This window comes from Chlamydotis macqueenii, chromosome 3, assembly GCF_036417535.1.
Source record: "Chlamydotis macqueenii isolate bChlMac1 chromosome 3, bChlMac1.mat, whole genome shotgun sequence".
Classification (NCBI taxonomy): Eukaryota; Metazoa; Chordata; class Aves; order Otidiformes; family Otididae; genus Chlamydotis; species Chlamydotis macqueenii.
The window spans coordinates 39,312,050-39,330,385 of NC_141558.1; the positions used below are offsets into that span (position 1 = coordinate 39,312,050).

Genomic DNA, 18,336 nt, shown 5'->3' on the forward strand with positions numbered 1-18,336 from the left:
AACAATTTGTCAGTTCTGTAACAAATATGCTTCCATGACAGGAAACAATACAGCCAATCTAAGGGAGATTTCTTCGCCTCTGAAGAATCACCCGAGATTTAAATCCACTTCCTTCTCCTGATCTAAAATCCTCATCCACCCACTACTGCTAGTAAATACAGTTTTCATTTAAACACTCAGATTTAAGTTTATTCATACACAGCAAAAGTTCCACCTGCATATTAAAAACAAGCAGATTAGAAGTAAATGTTTTATTCTTCCAACTAAATTCCAGTACTACAAGGGCAGTAAAACAATGATACACTGAAAAATTGCAGCAATAAACATTTGTTAAAGACTGATAGAATAAATAAAAACTACAAAAATGAGAAATCATATAAACCCATTCTTAACCCCCAAAAAAGTCATGGAATACAGAAATGCCCTCCTTCACTATTTCACAGGCAGTACTGTGGGCTATTTGCTTAAAATTGTCCTGGGATTACATTCTAACTTAACTGTGATTACAGCTTTGTTGTAGTGCACAGTTATGAAAACCACACTAACTTCAGTCAGAAGTGTCATTCTACATTTTTATTTACACAACCAGTGAAGGGCAACTTCTAGAACACCAGCTTTAATCCTTTACTTTTTCAAACTTATTAACATAAGAAGCCAAATTGTAATGATACAGCAAATGAGGCCACTGGTATTATTACAGGTAGCAAAGGTCCACATCCAGGTGGTACTGACATCAGGGAGCACTCCAAAACCAGTTGCTGCATAAGAGTGGTTGCCACTGACAAAAGCTTGAAATAACCTGTGTTCACAGGGGGAGAAAATATGGCATTGCTGCAAGTCTTTACTGGGACAGCTTGCAACAATAAAACAGGGTGTATAGGGCAGCCCACATATGCAGAAAGTGTGATTCATGAAACGTCTGCAAGAGAAAAAAAAACGAGAGTTAATGACAGAGTTAAGAAATGCCAGCTCTAGCACAAACCTGCTACAGCAATATCAGAACCTGCTTCAAAAATAAAAATCCAGCATCTTATGGGTGACAATTTTAGATGTTTTAAACAGAAGCTGCATTTCATCTCCCATCTTCCTCTCAACCTCAGTCTTCTGAGTTAAAATACTTTAAATAGGTAACACAGGGCCTAGCTGAAGCTTAACAACAAACAATGTCCGCTTAAATTCCTGAGCTTTCAGTAATTTAATGCACCTCTAGGAACCAGACGAAACAGATACTCACAACTGGCAGGCTGTTCTCCATATCGTCGCATGATTTGATCATGCGTGAACTTCACAAATGCGTCGTATTGTTCTGCAAGCATGAAGCATTAGAAGTGTGAGTATATTAAGCTTAACTCAAGCTGAAAAATATTCAAGGCTGCTTTTTTTTTTTACACATACAAATCATAAATTAAACACACATCCACTAACAGTAGTTTTAAGTGAGTTTACACAGTTCATAGCTGCCATTTCCTTTTCAGCCCTATGAACAGCAATGCAGCACATGTCCCCTTAATTAGACGACTTTCCCTTACAAACTTCTGTAATGGGAAAGACAGTAATATGCTCAAAGAGAATTATGCTGCACATACACAAAGACCTCAATATACCTAACACCTGGCTAAGGGTCAGACACTATTTTGAAGTAATCAAGTGTGCCCATTTCAAAGATCCATAGTGGGGGCAGAGTAGTTAAGCAAACATGGCATTCAGGTCAGTACTAGGGTTGGAAACACAACTTTTCTCTGCTCCTATCTCTACCAAATATAAGAAAATTAATTTAATGAAATGGAAACACAGAAGTACAAGAAAGGGACTTGCTACAGAGTTAGAAATTCTTCTTAGTGACCACCAGAAAATCAAAAGCAAATGACAAACTACAAGGATGAAATGCTAAGTGACTAACACTTGACTAATTCCAGTCACAAAAGTAGTCACAATAGGAGACTGCGGACTTCATGAAAACAGCTATTGTGTAATCTGAAATGAAATTTAGATATCATATTAATTTGGCTTTGAACTAAGCACTGTTATCTCCCAGAAAGATTATACTTTCTATACACACATACATACAAATACATTCGCAATATCTTATTCAGATTTAATATTGCACTCATCAGCAGGATATCACCTTTCAGAATTAGGAAATTGAACAAGGAGAGTAATATCTACCAGATGCCGCTCCTCTCCATTCCCCTTCCTCCCTTGTGGAAAAATACATGTGCAGCAATGTGGGGTGTTCTGAGAAAAGGGCAAGGTCAAAGAAGGCAATCTTCAACCAAAAATGCAGTTACATTTGTAGTGGTTCCTAGTCCCACAGGTTTGCCCCATTAAAGTCCCCATCCTCTTGCAGGGATGAGCTTCACCTTTGAAGTAAACAGGGTATCAGTAATCAGCAAGTAGTGCAGCAGCAGCCCAAAGTACGGACCTGACCCAATGATCTAAGGACATTCATCCCTGACTGAAGAGGTCCAGGGTCATGGCAGTCAGCTCCCCTGTGCCCAGAAGCAGGACCTCTGTTTCACTGCAGTTTTGACCAATGGCTTTTTACCAGCCATGTGAGGATCTTAGCCAAACAACAAAATAACACAAAGAGCAGACTGAAGGATCTGTTGCCCAGAAACCATTTCCAAAAATAACAGCAACTAGAACTTTTCCTAAAAGCATGTATTAAAGGCCAGAAACCAACTTGCAGGCTTTCTTCTTTAAAGGTTTAAGTCAACATATACAGCTGTTTGTAGCATCATCTTTGCTAGAACAACGGCTTTGGATATTCAAAGAATCCACAGTTACTAAAAATCCCTTCTTGTGGCATTCAGATTTTGAAAGTTAGGCAATCCAAAGGTAAGAGCAACCTACAGTGAACTGTTTGAAAACTTAAGTGAGAGCTTGTGAAGATACTTACACCACTGGCATGCCGTATCACATATGTTCTAAGTATCTATTTTAAGTCAAAAGGTGGCTAAATGTCACAAATACAAATAAGATTACTACACTCTACAACTTGACCTTTAGTATAAAAAGCTGGTTTTCACAAAAAAAAATTGTAGAAAACCTTTCAAGCTAAAGTTTCCCTTAGCCCCTTACACACCTCCTCTCTGGTTTTAAAATCTGCAAAGGATCTTGCAAACCCAAGTTTATGCTAACACAGCAGTTTCAGGTACCAGAGACAGGAGGGGAAATTGGGACATCACAGTGATCTCAGTTTTCCATTTATCAAACACTCTCTCTGCATGATGGGTAATTGCTCACAAAGAACATGCGAAAGGAAAAAAAGGGCAGTATCTGGCTAACTACCTACAAGAAAACCTTGATTCAGAAAGGAAGGAGGAAAATATGTGAGATCCAAACATTTAGTTAAGTCACTTGAAAGAAGCTATTCAACTGAGATTTATTACAGTATTTCCAGTTATATTTCCATTGACTCCATTAGTTTGTAAGAATGAGTATCACCTTACTGTACAAAACTTAGAAAAAGATACAATCATTCTGTCAGTAGAAAAACATAACTGGCGTTCTATGTAAGGAATTTCTAAATTCTTTTGGCAGTCTTTCTTTCTAAATTCCCATATAATGCTGAAAATTTATTACTGGCTTGATATATGGGATGTGGTAACGCGATCTTTCTAATAGCTCTTCTGGTGACCACTATTCTAAGAACAAGTAAATCTAACCCACCTCACTGTAAACCACGACCCTCCAAACAGAAACCGTCACTCTCCCTTCCCAAAAACAAAACCAAAAATGTCTGATAGATGGAGCATATGTAAGGAACTTGCCAGAAGGGTCCCTGCTGTAAAGAACTACAAGTTTGTACTCAGATCTGTGTCTGGAACAAGTGTAAATATATCTGGTCTTCAAATGGTTATTATGATCACATTTAAGAGAATGCAAGAAATGACCCAATTCCTGACATATATAAATTAGAAGAAAAAAGCTCTACAGAGTCCTAATTCATCACTCTGAAGCAGGTTAAAAACACAAATGCAGAAATGGAATTTTAGGCCCAAAGCAACAGAAGTATTCAGGGCTCTAGTTACAGTTGTAAACAGATGTAGTTTAAGAGGACCTTAGAATTATAGTCATTTCTTACGTAAAAATGGCAATCAGCAAGCACAGAACATGAACACAGGCTCAGGTGCAGAGACAATACTGTCACAGGGAACCCACAAGCCCGACACACAAGTCTTGTGACTTTCTGCATGGGTATGCCTGTAGAAGGTTTTATTCCAACTCCCCTGAAGAGATATGCAAACTTTAATTCTGATATGTTTTCAGGTGAGAAGCAAAACAGCCATGGGTATTCAAAAGCAGGTTTGCTGCTGAAGAGTGCACTCAGATGTTCATTATCATCACACCAAATGTTAAATTAGACATCGAATCATACTGTGGAGGCACCTACCTCTGAACGCAACAGAATTTAGGTGCTCAAATGCTAGCAAGAAGCTTAGAAGTAGAGAACTTCAACAACTAAAGAAAGGTCATATTTACAATGCTGACATTAATGTGATCCTTATGGAAAAGTAAGTTGGTATTGAGTACCAAAAATATCAGTAGAATGATGTAAAATACAATTCAACACAGAGCATCAGAAATGGCAGCTGAACTACTGACACTCAGGCAGATCTCAAACACTGCTAGCAGCAGTGTAATGGTAAGTACTGGGAAGAGAAACGGAAATCTTAGGTACTGTCTTCTTGCCAAATTCCAGAAAAAAGAAGTTAGTTCCCAAGGAGGGGAGGAAAAAAAAAGTCCTTCACAAAAAGCTCTTAAGCTAGTAGAATAGAAAGTCTTTCTGGCAAAAAAAAAACTGAGGAGGAAATGATCAATTCAAACATGACAGCAAGAGAAAGTTCTATCTGAAATAAAACCACTGTTTCCATTGATTAGTAAGACCCGGAGTCATAGTTTCTATTCAAGGCAGCATAGAAGTAAAAAACCCCATCAAAGAGACTACACATCATTTTTTCTGTCGTGTATACAATCTCATTCCTTAATCAGATTAGGTCAGAAAAACCAGCATAACACAAAAATGAGGAAAACTTCTACACTCTCAAATTCATCTTAGCACATTATTTTCAAGGCACTTTATTTTCAAGTATAATATACCTGCAAGTTTTGTGGTCAAAATTTCTTCATACTCTTCACGGATTTTCTCTTCACGCTCTTTCAGCAAACGTTCACAGATCATTCCAACTTGTCTGAGAGTAAACAAGGGCTGCTCTTTTTTCAATGGTGATGATACTGCAGATGAAGTACCTAAGATTAAATATTTGGGCACACCAATTTACACTTACAAGTAGTTCAGAACCATTTTTATAATCAGCTTTCTTCACATCTTTTACATTAAAGGAACTTTATAAGTCTTCCTCTGCCATTTGAACACTTCCAATTACTTTTAAATTAGAATTGGATACTCAAGAGAAAGACATTTACAATGGACAATACACACAGGTACCAAAACACCAAGAGTGTTACACAAACACTGTGACACCATTTACATGGGAGTTGCCATTTACAAGTTTAAGCTTCTATTTTACGTAAAAATTGCAGTACAGTATATTTTTGTACAGGCAGCTGCTTTACAAAAGCCCATTACAACATCAGTGCCAGAGTATGCAGGATGGTCTCCTGAAAACAATGCAAGCTTTGTGTCCTACTGATTCTTAAAATGAGAAGCTACAGTCTTCCAGATCAACGCTATTATTGCCCAAAAAAGAAACACTAACTGGTGAGAAGGTGCCATAAACCACAAGATAACCAAGGAAAACAATTTACGCAAACAGAGTCTAAGAGCACATAGCAGAATTACACAGAACATTCTGGGTACCTGGCAAAGCTGGTCCAGTAAGGAGAAATGCATGTGGCTGTGCATCAGTAGAACAACAAGGATCTGTCTGCTGGAAGCTATTTTCTAAGTGTCTCCTCTTCTGCATGCGTTTGTACTCCTGTTTTATGTTGTACAGAATTTGTTCTAGAAGAAAAACAGGAAGAAAATTAAACCTAAAATAATTACATTTCAGTATTTCACTTATTTCCACCCAAACACCAAACACTGTAGATAATTATCAGATGAAAAAAAGCTAGACTCTTAAAACATGACCGGCATAAATCACCATGTTTTACCTAAAACACATACAATTAAACTAACTAAAAGAAAGGTAACTCCAGATCGGTTTTAGCAGGAGACTACTAGCAAAAATGTTAAGGCCAGGTATTGGTGCCAGAGTACTGCTAAGGAAAATAAACAGCGTGAGGCTAAAATTTAGGAACTACCAACTATACAACATCCCTATAGAAAAATTAGGCTACAGAACTTCTACTGGTATTCATCATCTTACCTTCATACATTTAGTTTGCAATCATCTTTCTCCCTAAGACAGTTAAGGGTAACAAAAGACACCAGAATAAAACATGTATGTGAAATACCATTCCTCTCTGTACAATTATTGGCACATAGGGAGCAAAGTGGAGAGGAAAATGCAATTTAGACAGAATACGCATAAAGCAACTACTGCTTAAAATCTCAAAGAATTGGAAAATAACAGGCAAAATATAAAAACCTTTTGCAACACTTTTGACAGCCTCAGATTGAGCCAAATAAACACAATGGACAGATCATTAGCATCTTTTAAAGGAGTACGGCAATATGCAGTTCAGAATTATTGCACTGAATAAAATACAGCAAGTGCTTTTAATAATCTCATTTCCATTGCAGAACTACAACAACAAAAAAATAATCCTTGCAATGTGCACCTTCTCTCTGAAATTCCATGTACCAAAAGTCTCTCAAGTACATCAGTGCCCTAACTGCATATCCTCTGGCAATATAAAATATTAAAGAAAAAAAAATGTCATTTTCTATTTTTTACAGGAGACTTTCACAGAAAGAGACTTCCAAATACTCCCTCTTTATGAGAATTCTTACTTTCAAGTGCTCAAATACATTTAAAAATATTTCCCTACAGTATCATCTTCCACTGAGACTTCTAGACTTTCAGCAAAGACAGCTTTCCAAAACTCAGATACATACAAAACAATGCAACCACATACGAGTTCCAGAGGACTCCACTCACTCAGTACCTTCCTACTTCTGTTCGACATTTTGCTAATACAACACCATGAAAAATTCTCAACCAATTTTCAAGTTTGTAAACAGTACACTATTGAGGTTCCTTATGTGAACATTTTCTAGTAAGCAACCATGTGAAACAAGTAACTTCAGCAACCAGCTTATTCAGTCAGTGGCTGTAGCCTATACTAGGCCAAGAAGCAGCAAACATTTCCCAATTTCTTGTTCAGAGGTTTAACTATTGCAGTGATTCTCCAATTCTGTAAGTTTCCAAAATCATAAAAAGAGATTAAACTGTTTCCGGTCAACAGGAATAACGGCATTTTCAGTAAAGGAGCTTCTTGTTTGGATCTTGTCTCTTGATGAAGGCCTTGCAGTTTCTACCTTTTCAGTCTCATGCCTAAAGTGCTTGTACAATTTTCAGCTCCCTGAAGAGGGATCAATAACTTGGTTCTAAGAAACAGTAAATGCAGAAGATGTAATAAAGAAGTACAGTAGAGAAGGACACGAAGAGAAGGAAACGACGAGAAAGTGGGAAAAAAGTACTCAAGGGTGGCTGGAGGATTCATACTTTTTGTAGGACAAGATATATACTACACTCCAGCACGGTACAGAAGTACATTAATTAGGTTAAACCATGATGTAGTCAGGCTTCCAAAAAAATAGAATCCCATGTAGAATTTGTCACGTGCATAGACACTGCATTAGTCAGAGAACGGCCCTGCAACCTTTTTACTCACCAGCATTATGGTGGTAGAACAATACTTTTCCTCACAATCAAGTGCTGTTCTAGCTAAAGCAGTACTGCATAATTTTGAGTGGGAACCAAATTAGCCCATAAGATAGCATCTGTCCTAAAGCATGTCTACATTATGAGAAATGTGACTGCTAACATTCACACTGTATTTACGTTAACTGAATAACTTAACAGATCATATGCACCCTTCAATACAACAACTTTGACTTGAGCATACTCTCCAAATTCCCTACAAGCTGCACAACATCAGTCAAACGGAGTGTAACAACTTTGATAAAAATCTTCTCTGCAGCTTTATTTTTCATATCTTTTTGTAGAAACACTCTCAAACCATATTAACCACCAAAATAATTAAAAAATAAAAAAACCCTAAACAGATTCTGGTCAACGGATAAAACTCCAAGAGCTAAAACAATAGCCAGCCAGGTTTCCTCCAGCCCTAACAACCCCTACAAATTACAGAGGGAGTAATTCAGAGAAAATGTTAAAATATCAGCCAGAATAGAAGTAGCAAATGCAACACTGGGGGGGGGGGGGGGGGGGGGGGAAGATGACAGAAAGGGGAGGCAGAAATCGAGCATTGACTTTGGGAAAACAGTAACAACTGGCACAGAAAATTAAGATCTGTGCACACTATTCTATTCCAAATTATACTGAATTGTGGACGCAGGAATCTTAATGATATTGCAGTAATTTCATCTAATTTGGCAACATTTTTTAACTTGCCATCTTCAAATCTTACTCTGAAAATTAAGAATCTCAAGAAATGCCACTGATAGACACATGGGGAGACTCCCATCCTGACAAAACCACTGTGACAATTTCCATTACTGTAACTTCAGGTAAAAGTATGAAACTAAGCAAAGTGGGACGGAGGAGGGGACTATTTAAACATGACAATATATTTCCTACACTACAAAAAGCCACCAGGAGAAAAAAGTCTGAAATCTGAAGTCCTGACTGAACACTTGTTGAGCATATGCATAACCTGGTTTGGTAAACGGTACTCCTCTATTTAAACTAATTTCTGAGATGCAAGGCATTATTGCTCAGTAGAGAACCGGACTACAAGCTCTACTCAGTATGCAAGATGACTGTGAGAATGACTCACACCACCCTATCTTCACAATTTGTAAAATGGACATGAATAGTCAAGAAACACAAGTTAGCATCAAACACAAGTTAGCATCAATGGCTTTTCACATGAAAGATCAGACCAGTAATGCTTAAAATTAAGCAGGCACATTTTCACAGCTGCAAAGACTAAGTAGAGATTTTTATTAAGAAAAAGTGGCATAAAAACTATGCCATTAAACAAAACTACTTCACTGTGAAGTGAAATGTAAGGCTGCAAGTATTTGATTGATTTTTAAATGAAAATCTGAATGCCAAATTGAATTATTTTGTCCTTTTTTAAAAAAAAAATCTTGGAGAGTAAGAAAAGTTGGTTAAAGGCACCAAGTTACTTCTGCTATTTACAGTTTTGCTTAATAAATCCACAAAAATATGTCTGATGAGCAAACATATTCTGTTCAAAACTGGTTTTATAGCATCCCAGCACTCGGAAAAAAAGCCATGAAATATTAAGGCAGTGCAAATCAGACAACTTTTGAACACCTATATTGCAGACATCTAACTGTAAAGCCCTTTAAAACTCTGGCCCAGTTAAACGAAGCTTAGACTTAGCAGATCTCATTCTCCAATCTAATTTTGATTCCAGAAAACCTTTCTGCCTTTTCAAGTTCAGTTCCTTAATTTCCTTCACTTCCAATTAGCTCTGACCATTCTCTCTGCAGTTGACAACTGAATTAAAACATGCATTTAACCAGTGTCAAACACAGGACAGGGGTTTTTTTATGTGTTTCTCAATGTGGAAGCCCAAATTGTCTTTTTCAAGAATGACATGCATTTTAATTAAAAAACTATTTTATATATAAAAATTTAGGATCTGAAAGAGCGCTCATTAAAGAAAACCTAATCCAAGTGAGCTTCTCTAAGACTATAAAACTGAAGTGAGAACTTCAATCACATATATTAGAACTCACTAGGTATTTTAAATAAAGACTTGCATCCATCTTATAGGTGCTGAAGTTCAAATCAGACACTGTACGTCAGGCAATAATTTCATTATGAGATAACAAAGGGAATATATTACATCCCTGTGGCCTATCCTCAGTTTCTTTCTAATTTCACTTTATCCTCTGTGCTCAGTGTTTCCTACTGGTTAGAGATGCACAGAGACAGCTAACAGGAACCATCAGGCAGAGGTACTGAATGTGAAAATTAGGCCTGCTGAATCTCGGGTAGTAGCAAGAAAAAGCCACACTGCTAACACACTGAAATGAGTTAGTACTTCATAAATGATGTTTCAAATTCAAGATGACTATGAATCCTGGCCAGTTATGCAAGACTGTATTATATGCCCCCTTTTCCTCCTTCAGGTTCAAGGCTAAGACAAAGAATGACAAACAAAGACTGCTACTGTGTCACCATGCATAGAGTATTTAGTCAAAGGCACCTGAATATAATGAAATGCATAGATACTCCTTTTTTTTTTTAATCTAGAGGTCTCGTGTATTAAGAGCATAACGTTGAGTACGGAGGTTCATGAAACACTGCATTAACATGAAGGACAGCATTCACGTCAGTCTTCTTTCAAAATCTGAGATACGATTCAAGGAACGAAAATTTCACGTTTCAGCTGCTTTCACACCCAACGAGCAGAGGATGAAACGTGAAGGGGCAAATCAGAATTCAAGTTTGACACCTGAAAAAATGATCTGTCATATTAATGGATTACAAAGCCAAATATTAATTTCCAAGGAGTGTTGTCTTCTCCTTACCTCCTTAAATTCACGATAAAAAGTTATTCTTTTTCAAAGTTCTGTCATCTAATTACTTCATCCTGACCTGTAATTACCTAGAAATTATGTACAAGGGAAACAGCAGTTCAACTTGAAAAGGTAACAAGGCAAACAATTATTTTCCTCATTTTAATAACTGCTTATCAACTATGAAGGTGCTGATTGTTTCCCCTGAAGGATTTTTTTTTTCTTTTCTTTTTTTTTTTTGGCTTGATTTTTAAACTAGCAATCTCTCATCTCAGTTTCTGGCTTCTCCCATTTAGCTGAAGGAAACTTTGGCAAAACACTAGGAAGGTGACTCAACAGGCTGAAATCAGAGTAGCAGTTTTCCTGGCCCAAAATGGAACCCAAAGCTCAGGTTTCAGTTTGCAATGTCACCATTCAACATATGCATTCAAATCTGAACCAGAACATAAGTGAATCAAATGCTACCCTGATGTCAACAGTACATGTCTTCAGGGATTTCAGCTCCTCTTAAAGCAAAACTGCTTCACTGTCCTAGTTTAAATTTATAACATATCCATTAGGTCATCACCCTTATTCAATACTAAGTTGTTGCTATTACATTCCTAATTTTGGTCTCCCCACCAGACTACTGACACATAACATCAATTTTGTTATCTTCCCCTAAGGACAGGCCTGCAGCAGAAGAATTGGTAACAGTATTCTTCACTTTTTATATCTACTTAACCAGGGAATCCACAGGCACAGACAGAAATTAAAATAGTCTAGATATTCCTCTTACTCTCTTGCTTTGGTCATAGACATCAATCACTCCAGTTACATTTCTTAATTAGGCATGGTCTGTGAGACTTCAGTAATAGAATGTATACTTTTGGAAACCACGCTCACTTCAGAGGAGCATGCTCTAAGTGCCAGAGAGAACACTGATAACGGGTACACGCTGGCACTTCAGAGACAGTGTCTATAGCTACAAAACGGACAGAAGCAGCTCACAGTGGACTCTGCGGCGCAGAGCTGGTCACCTGACAAGATCCAATTACTCAAGGTCTCAGGCTGACGAAGGTTCTGGTTCTCCCACTCAGATGTTCACATATGCATTAGCTCATTCTGCAAAAGTGTTATTTCAGGAAATCCCAGTTCTCCTGATGAAGGGGTTGAGGAATGAAAAATAAATCAAGCAATGCAAAATGTATTAGACACAGTAATTAGATCTTTCTCTTCACATAAAAAAATGTCACATTGCATTTATCAGACTTGCCACTGAAACAAAAAACTGCTTCAAAATTTTATGACATCTATGACCAAGGGTATTTAACATTTATAATCACTACAGGCATCTATATAGAAATTTCTCACAGACATTAAATTATCAAGTCCAGATGCAGCCATTATGTGACTTTTTTTTTTTTTAAGGGGTGGGAATGTTTTGTTTTTGAAAATCCAAATGATTTCTGCAATACTGGAGCACAATGAGAAACTTGGCAGCTCGCCAAGATAATTTAGCAATAAATACACATGCAGATAAATGTTAACAAAACAGAAATTGAGCAGAAAGAGATGCAGCACTACCAATATGTCACATTCCAAAGCCACCAGATCTGTTCATCTGAAAGCTGAACCTGTACTTGGCCACTGTCCGACCAAGTTTCAACCAGAAGTAGTTAAGTTTGCTCAGGAGGGCAACTGAAAGGTCATAGGAGGACAGCCTATAGGGAAGACTAACAGTTCTTCCTATTCAAAAAGGTCAAAGTAATTTTCTTGCATTAACTTAAAAAATGTGTGTTAATTAGAGCCATTTTTTCCCAGCTTATTCTGTGAAATAAAACGGTATACATTAAGGGCAAATTTCTCTACCTTCTGTTTGTAAAGAGTCCTCCATGAGAGAGGGACTCTTACAACCAACTCCATTTGCCATACAACTGCCATGAGAGCAGCAAATACCAATTATGCATACTCATTACTAAATACTGCATAAATTTAATAATTTCCATATCCTGTCAAACATTTGACATTATCTCCGTTTGAATTTCAAGCAGCAACCTGAATTGAAGGACTGTTCTCAATAACCCCACCCAGTACAATTTTTGGTTTGCAACACCAGTTAATTGCTGGGAAAGCGTTGAGGTAGATGAGTGTTTCAGATGAAGAAAAAAAAAAACATGTGTAGATGCAAAAGTTTGTTGCTTTTTAAGTGATTTCACAAACTGTTTTTAAATGCAACCTTTTTTTTTATTCTACAAATTCTAACTGCAAGTTAACATCTGATTTTGAGTGAGGAGGATGGAAGAAAGCTACTGATCTCAGTTTGTCTTCTCAGTTAATATGTATCATGAATTAGGAGATTTAAATGCCTGAGGTCGATATTATCTCTCCACTCTCCATTTCTTTGGACTGCATTTCCCATTGCAGCTTCAATCTCAGAAATACCCAGACACCCAAGCTTTCTAACACTGACCTGTGTAGTTTATTCTTTTTTTATCTCTCCCCACCCCCCCCCCCCGCCCCTGAACATAACTTTTCACCAGGGCAAAACTACAAATAATGGTTCTAAAACATCAAGCAGAGAACAGGAAAAAAAAAAAATACTCTCATTGCTCCCTCCTTCCACCATCTAGAATTAACAGCTTTGAAACAGGCCAACACCCTTAGGACTCTAGAGGAAACCAAACATGTACAATGCATTATGCACAGGCATCCAGACCCAAGAACAATTATTCTGATCAAACAGAATAGTCTCATTTATAGCTAGAACTTACACGAAAGTAAAACTCATCTGGATTATTCAAGCAGCAAAAAAACTCTACTTAGAGGAGCCACTCTCTCAAAACTGAACCCGGCTTACACCAGGCAGATATGTTCTGCACCACTTACAGTGAACACAGTTTTAAAACATAATTCTAGATGCAAACAATGGTATCCAAAAATTAGCAAACATACTCGGAGCATGCTCAAGCCAGTAAGCACAATTCCACAGAAAGTAAAGACGGTAAAGCCACAATTACAATTTGGCTGCCAAATTCACTGAGAAACTGGAAGTGATCTAACAGCTGTTCAAATAACCACAAAATATTAAAACACTCTTGTGAAAGATAAATCTCATATTGAATAAGCCTATCCTCTCTCAGACAGACATATAGTTTATTTGTCTAGGACCACTCTATAAAGACAGCTGTTTTCTCATCTGACTACCACACTGTATTCATAGTTCTTAGCACTGCCCTCCATCAGTCCATATTCTGCTTCCACAGAATTCATTTTTTAAATGATTATCCATGTGGTAAGAAGTTCTAGTGCTGGTATAGTCTCCACTGGGTGAAGTTAAATGCTACCAGGACAGAGTATCAGAAAGAATGAAAATGCTTAAGCGTGAACTCAAAATAAAGCATCAGCATCAGGTTTTATATCCAGAGCTCTGATTTCGTATGACCATTTATCTTCATTAACAAAAATTTGGATAGACACTTTAAGTGCTGGAAACCTACGGATTACAGTAACACGCTGAGAAAAATACAAGTGAAGTCAACTAGATTCTGGTTATTGTTACTAAATTTCCCAATACAAAAATTTAACAAAATGGTGACTCAGGAACACTTTTTAAAATCAGACCACAATTATTCTCAGACACAGAGCAAGATTTATCTGACCCAAAAGTAGACATCTGCATCAGAAATGGTCACGTAAACTCATTTTGCAGTCAATGGAAAGCAATACGTATTTCTACAGCACACTTTGCCTCATCTCAAGTCAGAGCTCTAGAATATACCATCTATTTCTTGCAACTGACTATCAAGAAAGCCACAAATTATTAGGTCCTATGTACATTGGCAAAATTAGATTAAATGAATCCCATACAATCTTTCAAGTGGCCCCTTTAAAATGATAAGCTCCATTTTGTTCGCTGATGGTTGAAATGAAATATACTCGATGTCATAATACCCTTAAATTCAACTGCAAGTAAAAACTAAGCAAGCAGCTTAACAGTCACATTTGCACTAGCACTGTATAGGGGATTTTTTTATTGCAAGAGAAACCACAGAGGGAGCTTTTAAGCAAACCCCATGTAAATGTGCACAATTTATAAATGCTTCAAGTTTTGCTCAGGAGCATTCAAGTGGTGTAAGAGACATTTTGATTTACTGTCCTTCACTCTTCACTATATTATACAAATAGCTTACATAAACCACACCCTTGTCAGTCCAGAATCACCTTTTCCCATTAATTACCACCTGCACCTCTGATTTTCTCAAAAGAAGATAAGGCTTATATTTGCTGTACTTCCATTAACATTTTAGTTTTTAAGAGCTTCAGAATCATTTAGATAGGGAGGTTTGGTGCTACCTCTGCTGAAAATTTTATTGATTTGTCTCCTTTCAGCAATACACATTCACTGACCAGACAATATTCATATTAAATATTCATAACCCAAGGTCTCCAAACCCCAACGAAATAAGCCAAAAGAAATCCTTCCAATGAAGCAACACTTTTCTTCTAAAAATAATCAAATTAATTCTGATTTTAAATATCTATCTCAAAGCATACGTAATGCCTCACTGTACCAGGGAGTGCCATCCATCACAACTCTCATCCCAGACCGCTGACTCATTCAAGATCTTTTCCTAGAGGTTCAAAAAAATAACAAGCACTGATGCCAAGTTTAAGGACTCTGTTTGCCCTCTACACATTTCCTCTATAGGAATTTTTCATTATTTGATTAAAAGCTGTAAAAATGTATTTTCCTGTACAGTTTTCAGAACTAAGAATATCAAAATAAGGCACTGTCCTACATGGAGGAGATGGCAATTTGAAAAAACATTCAAACTTAGTGCTTGGTAATACCAGCAGTAATCTAGGGCCAACTTTTGTATAAAAGGGAGTACCAAAGACAACAGCAGAAGGAATTCAGCTGCAACAACTGCAGAGGGCTTTTTTTCCTGCACACAAAGGACACAGATCCATACCTCAGTGCTACAGCCACTCATGGCTGTGAGCTTAACTGTTCTTAAGTGCATTTCTGGAAGCTACCCACTAGACCAACCGTAGCAAGGGCCAATCAATCCTGCGTGCCCAGCCAAAATTCATTCCTTTCTTCTCTCCCTACTCGCCAGTAAAACGAACTCGGTTGATTTTTAATTGACAACAATTACACAAGCAGATCTGAAGCCTTCAGGGCTACTGGTTAACTCACCTCTCACACGTTAAGAGCACAAAAGGGTTTCGTTCTCGCCCAACGTCTGGTAGACAGTAGACTGCCCGATTTCATTTTATCTGCCCTAAAGGTAACTCTCACCCTCGCAAACAATCTCTTTCATCGCTCGGTTTTCCTATGAAACTTTAAGGATGCCACAGAATGGGTCATCCGGGACGCCGGCACGCATTTAGAGACTGGAAGCGAAATTACCCCTTTGTTTTATCTGCTTTTGCCTTTTCCCACTGGCGTTTTGCGGGTGATTGATGACAGGCCGCGCTCCCCGCCCTCTCCCCCTCCCGCCCCCCCCTTCACCACCCCTCCCCCGATGTCTGAGCAACGGGAGGAGGTGCCCGGTCATGGCTGCGGGGGATCGATGGGGGCCCCGCCGAAGAGGTGCTCCGGGAGCGCGCCCCCGCCCCCCCCCCCCCCATTTCCGCAGCCTGACTCGCCCCTGCGGCTTTCCCTGCCACATCCAGGCTCCCGTGGAAGACGGAGGGGTGGAAAAAAAAAAAAGAAAAAAAATCCTCCGTGCCCGTCTCCGACGCGAGGAAAGCCGGCCTCCCCCTTTCCTCGGCACCGGATCAAGCCTTCCCCACCAATGCCCCCCTCCCCTTCCCCAGCTCGGGTCCCTTTTCTCCAGTCTCTCCCCCTTCCCGCCCCGACCCCTTTTCCTATGGCCACCCACCCGCATCGGCTCAACCCGCCCCCCTCTCCTTCCTCCCCGTCCCTCCTCCCCCTCTCCTGCTGCAAACGGCCATTTCTATTGTGTCTCCGCCGCGGCGGTGCCAAGCCGAGCAGGGATCGCCCCGGCCCCCACCTCTGCCAGCCACACAGCCCGACAGAAAATGGCTGGAAGGGGATGCCAGACCCACCCAACCCTCTCCTCTTCTTCCTCCCCCCTCCCCGGGTCGCCTTCCCAGCTGCCTTGCCCTCCGCACCCGCTGATCCCCCCCAGCCGACCCCCCCCCCTCCACAACTCCCGGGGGGGCTGCCAGGCATGGCGGGGCCGCCTCCCTCACCTGTAGTGAGCCGGGACGAGACCTCTCCGAAGGGCGAGGGCTCCATGCGCAGGTATTTCTGCGGGGAGGCGGCGGCGAAGGAAGAGGAGGAGGCGGCGGCCGAGGCCGGGGCTGACAATGGCGCACATCGCCTTCGCTTCGGGGACGCCGGGCTCAGCAGCGGGTCGAAATCCAGAGTCCTTTTCAAAGTGGCGCCGCAAGCCATGGCGCGGGGCGGCGGCGGCCGGGCGGTGGAAGGGGGCTCGGAGAGAGGGGCTGGGGAGACGGCGGCGGTGGTAGCAACAGCCGGCCCTGCCCAAAGGCGCCTTCCCCGCTGTCTGGGGCGGGCTAGGGGGGGAGGGAAGGGAGGGCGGCAGGGAAAGGAGGGGGCAGCTGCGTCAGGGCCTCTGCCGCCTCCCTGTCGGCCTCTCTCTGGGGAGCAGCCCCGGCCCCCTCAGCGGCTCCGGTTCGGCCGGGCTGGATCCCCTCTCTCGTCGCCCGCCCTGCCCTGGCCGGCCCAATTCCGCCCGCGGCCGGTGGCGGGGCAGCAGCTGTGCCGAGGGGTGCGAGGCTGGACCCGGCTACCCGATCGGGGATGGCCGATGACGAGCGATGGCGGCCGGGGCCCGGACGGCAGCTGTACTTCCCTCTGTGCCTCCCACACCAGCAATATGGCGTCAATAACAACGCCGCGGATTCAAAAACCAACCCCCTGCACTGCGCGTGCGTTCTTGGGGCGTTGGCGGCCGCAGAGTCTCATGGGACTCGTAGTTTTCCCGCCCCGGCCTCGCGACCCAGTGTCGGGGCCTTCTCTGGGGCGGATGGACTACAAATCCCGCCGTGCCTCGCGCCGGCCGCCCCGGTTTCCGGGTTCTGATTTAAATGCCCCCTCAGAGGCTGCGGTGTGGGGTGCGGGTTAAAGGATGAGGGTGGGGGCAAATGGGGCGGTGGGGAGTAAAGGTCGGCTTCGGGGGCGGCTGGCGGGGCCCTCTCCGTGCTCCAGGGGAGTGGCGCGGCCTTGGGGAGAGGGCGGTGATTGAGGGGGTTCCATCAGGTCCCGGGGACACAAAGGGGGCGAGAGCCCCGCGGCCTTGCTGCGGCGAGGGGTCTCCTGTTACCGTAGGCGCCGAGAGCGGCCGCGTATCCGCAGGGCGTTTGTATGTGAAATCAGGGCGTTCGTATGTGAAATCAGGGCGTTCAGTGGCCTCTATGATGAGGGCAAAGCAGGGAGCGTGCGGGAGCCAGAGGCACGAAGCGGGTGGAGGTGACAGCTAAGGACATTCCAGAAGAGGCCCTGCGATGCTGGGAGTTGTACCTCTGTGTAACCGACTACTTTGCCTGCAGTTGCGTAAAGGGCTTTCTTGCTTAAGGAGGGCAGTGAGGGAAGAGGTTGAAAAGAACTATAGCTGTTTGTGGGAAGAGTGAGGCTCTTTCCTGTTCAGCTTCCTAATTGAAATAAACTGTGTCACAGTTCACCCTGGTAGAAAAGGCAACAAGGG

At 41.1% G+C, this 18,336-nt stretch overlaps 1 protein-coding gene across 5 annotated transcripts; it reads right to left on the reverse strand.

Annotated features, from left to right (window-relative positions):
* Positions 1–236: 236 nt before the first annotated feature.
* On the reverse strand, positions 237–17,562 carry AKIRIN2 (akirin 2). 5 transcript variants are annotated; one of them, XM_086743875.1, is made up of 5 exons: positions 16,859–17,540; positions 5,825–5,968; positions 5,104–5,238; positions 1,235–1,306; positions 237–919 (listed from the first exon to the last, which is right to left on the reverse strand). In XM_086743875.1, the coding sequence occupies exons 1-5, from the start codon at positions 17,061–17,063 to the stop codon at positions 909–911; spliced, it is 567 nt and encodes a 188-aa protein (XP_086600001.1). In that variant the 5' UTR covers positions 17,064–17,540; the 3' UTR covers positions 237–908. The 5 variants fall into 5 exon arrangements, 3 of the variants coding, with proteins under 3 accessions (XP_086600001.1, XP_086600000.1, XP_086599999.1); XM_086743874.1 differs by having other exon boundaries at positions 5,104–5,253; positions 16,859–17,523; XR_015258056.1 differs by lacking the exon at positions 237–919 and adding an exon at positions 2,167–2,360 and having other exon boundaries at positions 16,859–17,562.
* Between the last annotated feature and the right edge of the window lie 774 nt (positions 17,563–18,336).